General features: G+C 30.5%; 1 protein-coding gene across 1 annotated transcript; it reads right to left on the bottom strand.

Moving 5' to 3' along the window:
* Positions 1 to 862: 862 nt before the first annotated feature.
* Positions 863 to 4,520, bottom strand: LOC139484121 (uncharacterized). Its single transcript, XM_071267849.1, has 3 exons — positions 4,511 to 4,520; positions 2,593 to 4,191; positions 863 to 2,136 (listed from the first exon to the last, which is right to left on the bottom strand). Exons 1-3 carry the CDS (start codon positions 4,518 to 4,520, stop codon positions 863 to 865), a joined length of 2,883 nt encoding a protein of 960 aa, XP_071123950.1.
* Between the last annotated feature and the right edge of the window lie 1,992 nt (positions 4,521 to 6,512).

The following is a 6,512-nucleotide window of genomic DNA, read 5'->3' as shown; positions in this document are numbered from 1 at the left end:
GATTTACCTTGTGATATTGTTGTGGGTCTCGTGAGATACTTAACTTAAACCCTTTTCTTCTACTTTAAAATTATCATCGATTGAATGTTGTACACTTTAAGGACTCTGCCTAGCAAGAGTTATCTGACTTTGACTTTTAAGATACTGTAAGTAATATAATGTTCCAGCTTTCAGTAACTGCGATTATTCTTATTTTGGAGCTTTGTTACTTTTTCATGTGTGCGTTATTTTAATTAATACAATTTTGTCCAAAGTTAAACTTGTCTTTTTGACATTATTTTACATCCCCCCTTTTATTTTATTTTATTAATATTGTATTTTGCAGTGTCATGTATCATATGTATTTGTTCATTGTATTCTTACTTGTTTTTGATAATATGTCTTTTTGGTCGAGTAAAGATATATAATCGATATTTTATAGTAGGGCTTTCTTTATATATGAAATAATTGTTACACTATTGCTTCAGGTTAGGATGAAGTTTTGTGCCTGTTAAAACGTTAAAACCCGCTGTATTTGTTTTCACCTGTCCTAAGTCTGGACCTTGTTGTTCAGTGTTTGTCGTTTGTTGATGTAGTTCATAAGTGTTTCTCGTTTTATTATATCTTAGACGGTTTTAGTTTAAACATATTTTATTTGCTCAAAGCGAAAAAGGATCAGACACAAGTAAAACATACTTATAAAGTCTTCTCCACAATACAATATATATAACAATACAAATTGAACGTGAGCATACATCATATAATATAAACAACATAAATATAACTTATCTATACTGAAAAAAGTAGAGGGAATGAGGAAAGAACGACAGAGATTAGGTTGATGATGATAATGATGATGATGTGTGTTTTACCTATGTTGATACTATACTACGAGGAATCGTTTTGATCTCTTTATAAAATTGAATACTTGTTTAACAATTTGCACATTTTGATCATAGGAAAGAGTGTCTCTTCCAAAAACCAGTAGTGTTAAGTCCAAATCGCAGCCTTCGGGAAGCCAGCTGAGACCATTAAACAGAATAGCTCTTTCATTTAGATAGAAAGGACAATCAAAGAAAAAATGGTGCATGTCCTCAATATCTAAACCACATTTACATGTTGGATCAGATATAATGTTAGCTCTAAACAAGTCACAATTCAAGAACGATGCCGAACATCTAAATTGGGTTAATATTATGTTCAATTTTCTTGGACCATATAAATAATGTTTTAAGTTAGATTGATTCTCATTTCGAATGTCGTAGTTTTTTAGTTCTACTTTGAATTTTGATAACGAGTCTACATTTCGAACTGCTATGTTCAAATTATTCCAAAGTTTAATTGTTGATGGGATAAAGGATTGGGAAGTTAGAGTCAGCCTGCAAAATGGTAAAATGATATCTTGTCCATTTCGCAAGGGATATTGTGTTGTACTTTGAATTTTAGGGGGCACAAGGTTACATAAATATTCAGGGGCATTATTATTCTGAATTTTATAAAATAATTGTAGTTTTCTTCTTTTTCTTCGTTCCTCTAAAGTTTCCCAACCAACCTCTTTTAAGACAGTCTCAGAGTGTGTGTAAACAGGCAAACCTGTTACAATTCGTGCAGCTTCAAGTTGTAGCTGTTCTAGTTTAATTGAATAACCTTTTCCACAATTGTCCCATACTTCAGTTGCATATTCAAAAATTGGTCTAATAAATACTAGATATAATTTTTCCAAATTTTGTCGGCTAAGTTGATATTTGAGTTTTCGCAGTATATTCAGATGTTTTTTAACACTATTTAATATATTTTCAACATGGTTGTTCCATTTTGCGTCACTTCTAAATGTAACCCCTAGATGCTTATGAGATCGCACAATTGGTATTTCTTTGTTGTTCATAGTAAAATTAAGGTTTTGTATCTCATTATTTGAAAACATCATAATTTCTGTTTTTTCAGGATTGAAAGACATAAGCCACTTTCTTGACCATTCATCCAGCTGTCTCAGGTCACGACTAACAACTGACTGTATAAGTTCCTCGTCATGACCCGAGTAACTGAATGAAGTGTCATCTGCAAATAGTCTGCATAAAGAAGTTAACTGTTCAGCAATATCGTTAATATATATGATAAACAATAAAGGACCAAGAACGGATCCTTGGGGTACACCAGCTGAAACATTGCAAAAAGTAGAGGATGATTCATTAATGATAACCTTTTGTTTTCTTTGATATAGGTAGCTAGTGAACCAATTTAAAAGATTTCCCTCAATGCCATATGCTTTCATTTTATGTAGTAAGCCAATATGCCAAACTTTGTCAAAGGCCTTCGAAAAATCACAAAAAACAAAACAGCAAATTTCTTTTGTTTCTAGTGCATTTAAAATACAATCATAGATTTCTATTAATTGATGCACTGTTGAATGTTTAGGCAAAAAACCTGATTGGTATTCATAAATTAGTTTGTTATTAAATAGATGATTATATACATGTTTAAACACAACTCGTTCCATAACTTTCCCCACGCAGCTAATTAAAGATATTGGTCTGTAATTAGATGGCAAAGAAGAGTCCCCCTTTTTGAAAATAGCTATTACATTTGCAATTTTCCAGCTGGTTGGATATATACATTGACTAAGGGACTTATTGAATATAATTTGAAGAGGTATTGCAACTTTATCTGGACAAATCTTGAGCATCCTGTGGCTAATCACATCTGGTCCCGAGGCTTTATTTGGATCAAGAATATTAATCATATCTATAATTTCTTGAATAGTGACATGTATGTCACAAATTTTATTGTTAGATTTAGTTTCAAATTGTGGTAAGTTGATATTTTCTTCATTTAATTTGGAGATTAAATTAAAATACTTGTTCAAAAGCTCACATTTTTCTTCATCTTTATATGCTATTTCGTCTATTTTTTCGGTATTTATAATATTTTGGAGTGGGGGGATGTTATTTGATCCATTGTTAGATTTGATTAACATTTTCATAATTTTCCAATAAGTTTTTGTATTCGATACATTATTTAGAATGATGTGGTCTAAATTACTTTCAAATTTTTCTTTAGCAACTTTTTTCATATTATTGACCCTATTTCTCTGTCGCTTGTACTTCAAAATATCAGATTGTTTTTTAGATTTAAAAGCCTTTTTTCGTAATCGATCTCTAGTCCGTATTTCTCTCCTAAGCTCGCTATTGAACCATGGTTTGTCGTTTTTTCGTATAGTTACTTGTTTAGTAGGTATGCACTCCCTTGCAATGTTCAGAAAAGTTACAGTAAATATTTCACATAATTCATTAACATCCTTGTCATCGGGAAGAAGTGCATACCAATCTGTTTCATTCATTTTTTTCAAAAATTTATCTTTATCCATTTTATCATATATCCACACTTCTCTTTTAAAAGTACGTGACATTGATGAGGGACACTCAAGAAATATTACTGCTGCATTGTGATCACTAATATTTGAGGGAATATCTAAAACATTTGATAGATAATATGACATACAGTCACTTATTATTATGGGATCTAAGAGTGTACTACTTTTATCAGTAACTCTTGTTGCTTTATCAATTACATTTCTTAGATTGAACAAGTCCATAGTGTCAATAAGTTTATTATTATTGACATTAAAGAGATCAGAATTTAGATCACCAGTAATCACTATATTTTCGTTAAATTGAAAGGCAGTTTCTATTGCATGATTTAATCGTGCCCAGAAGTCAGTGTCCGCATTCGGTGGACGATATGAGTGACAAAGAAGGAAGTTTTGACCTTTGGCTCGTATTTCAACCCAAAGTGTTTCATCAAATGGATTTTCTAGTTCGCTTTTTCGGACGATACCGATATCATCTTTCACATATATCATTAATCCACCACCAAAGTTGTTTCGATCTTTCCTTATAATGTTATTGAAGGAATCTAGTTTTAATTGATCTTCAGATACACTAGGATCTAAATGTGTTTCTGTTACAGCCAGGACATCAAATTCGTCAGTGAAATTATTTAAGAATTCTAATTTGTTTCTAATACTACGAATATTTAAATTACATATTGATATGGATTTATCGATTTCACTAAATCTGACACTAGAGGGTGTACTCGATATGTTATTTTCATCTGGACCAGGGTTTGGTTCAATATTTCCGACAAGAAGAATAAAATGAAGCACAAACAACAGAAAGATAATGTCAATCTTGGGATTTATAGACTGTAGACAAGCTAGTGAAAAAACATAGAAGGAGCAATGTAAGTTAATTTTTAGTATTTCTAAATAAGTATAATAGTTATAATTAATATAAGTACTACTTTTCCTCTTGCTACATGTACAATGAAATAAGCCAATGGCTGCCCTGTAATCCTCAATGCTGACTCCCATATTGTTTAGGGGGTACAGAAATTAAGTATAACGACAGCCAACGGCATTTTTCACATGGTAACTTGCACACATCATCATCAGAAAAAATGGAGAAGGTAAATATAAAACAAGAAAAATAAAAAATAAAGGTGACGGAAAAACAAACGGTTATCAGAAGGATACCTGGAGTCATATTGGATGATAAAATGGGATTTTTCTTAACTTTTACTATTTTTATAAATCAGTGTGAACCGTGATCTAGCCACTATATTTGAAAGACGAATTGTATGAGCTATAAGGTCCAAACATAGAGTTGGTTTAAAGACGAATACCTACCAATATAGTAATAGTATTAAACACTTCATACTTGCAACTTGAGTATACAGTTTTACATGATATGTATATATATATAATATATAAATCAAATATAAATATTGTACAATTGTGTGTGAATACAATACTATTTTGTAAAGAATTTAATCAGTATCTCCTGTTTTTTTCCCCCCAATAGTGTTTAATTAAAACAAAAAGATACCTTTTTTTACAAACAAAATTATATACACGGAGAATATATTTGTACATTTACATGTATTCAATTATTTCTTACTATAATATTTTGTTGGTGCGTGTTTGTGTTAGGCAAGGGCGGTCTGTTTGACTTTTATTATATTTTTGAAAACTTCTTTTGATCGAAATCGACATTTTTCGTTAATAGATTTATTTAATTACAAGCTATAAAAAATGTACAATTAAGCTGATATGATTATAAGCAAAGTTGTCGAAAGAAGAACAGAACATGTGTACGTTCACTATAGAATGCCACATTTACACTGCTTTTTGTTTTTATTTTGAGTGATCGAGAGATGGTAATTTTATCAATTGTTGAAAAGATCTTACGATATGTACGAACATTCTACTACTTAGCCAACTTTATATAGTTGACATGATGTGGAAAGAAAAAAAAAATATTTTGGGGATTTTTTTTTTTTTATTGAATTATAGACTTTGGTTGTATTTTGGCTATCAGAACAACTAGAAGAAAATCAGCTATACCGTTATAAAGTGTAACTTAATTAGCCGTTATCAGAGCATATATAACAGGGTGGACGGTCTAAGACAGGGTTGTATAGAAACCGAAATATTTTAATAGTTAAATGACCAAAACGTACCAAAAAATAATAACAAAATCCATCTAGCGGCAACTTTGCATTTATAAAGAAGTTGAAACATGTGTGACTTTATAATTCATAAATTTATAAAAAGAAAATCTAAGAAAGGCTAGTTATAAATCATGTCAGTAGTTCCAAAGTATTGACTACTGAGCTGATAATACCAAGTCAATAGTTCAAAAATTGATAAAAAAAAATAGTAGTTTTAAATTATTGCATGAGGCAACAGATTTGTTTAAAGTTTTTTTTTAAAAATGACTGCAATATCTCTATACTAGTTTAGCACATATTTCTCAAAGTACGAAAAATTAAGAAGTGGAATACAATCTTTTTTGGCAGTGTCGAGTGAAAAATTCAACACAAATGCAATCCATTCAGTTAGAATTCGGCCTGCAGCAGTTTGTACAGTAAAACATCATACAGTTTATCTAAATGTCAAGGAACAAATCCAAAGATCTTACTCTTGATGGCGCTAACAGGAGACCCACTACAACATCAAATGTCAGAAAGAAAATCGTAAAAAAAAGTAAGATACATAAAAAAATAAAATAAAAAGATTCTTATCAAATTACATTAGTAGATATTTATAAATAGCAAGTTTTAAGGGAAAAAAAGGTTATTCCTAACTTTGATATGTTAATACACTGAACATTAAGTTCAAAAATGAAATTCAGCCAATAACTACTGTTATATTCTAAATACAAAAATTCAATACTGGCTTTTTCAAAACCAAATTTACGAAGCACAATACAAAGTTTCAGGAGAAGTGGACATCAAATTTAATAATCAAGGAAATAAGAATATCACTTTCACAATGACAATGATACATGTACTATATAGTAATAGGAAATATGATAGGGTGAATGTCGACAACATCAGTACCGGAAACACAGAAAAATTTAACAAATGTTATCCGTCACTGTTGTTTATACATGTAACAATCATATCTGTAATACATTATCTATGATGTGGGATAATGAAATTCGACTGACTGATCAGATATTTTCCGAGATAAA

The sequence above is a fragment of the Mytilus edulis genome, chromosome 8 (genome assembly GCF_963676685.1).
Source record: "Mytilus edulis chromosome 8, xbMytEdul2.2, whole genome shotgun sequence".
NCBI classification, from domain to species: Eukaryota; Metazoa; Mollusca; class Bivalvia; order Mytilida; family Mytilidae; genus Mytilus; species Mytilus edulis.
Note: the sequence above shows the minus strand (reverse complement) of the source record. Positions and strands in the feature narration are given on the sequence as shown.

Bases quoted from the DNA above. Each gene is read 5' to 3' on its own strand.
- LOC139484121 (XM_071267849.1), bottom strand. The intron at 2,137-2,592 runs GTATATATCCAA...GCAATGTTTCAG, and splicing joins CAATAAGTCCCTTAGTCAAT to CTGGTGTACCCCAAGGATCC.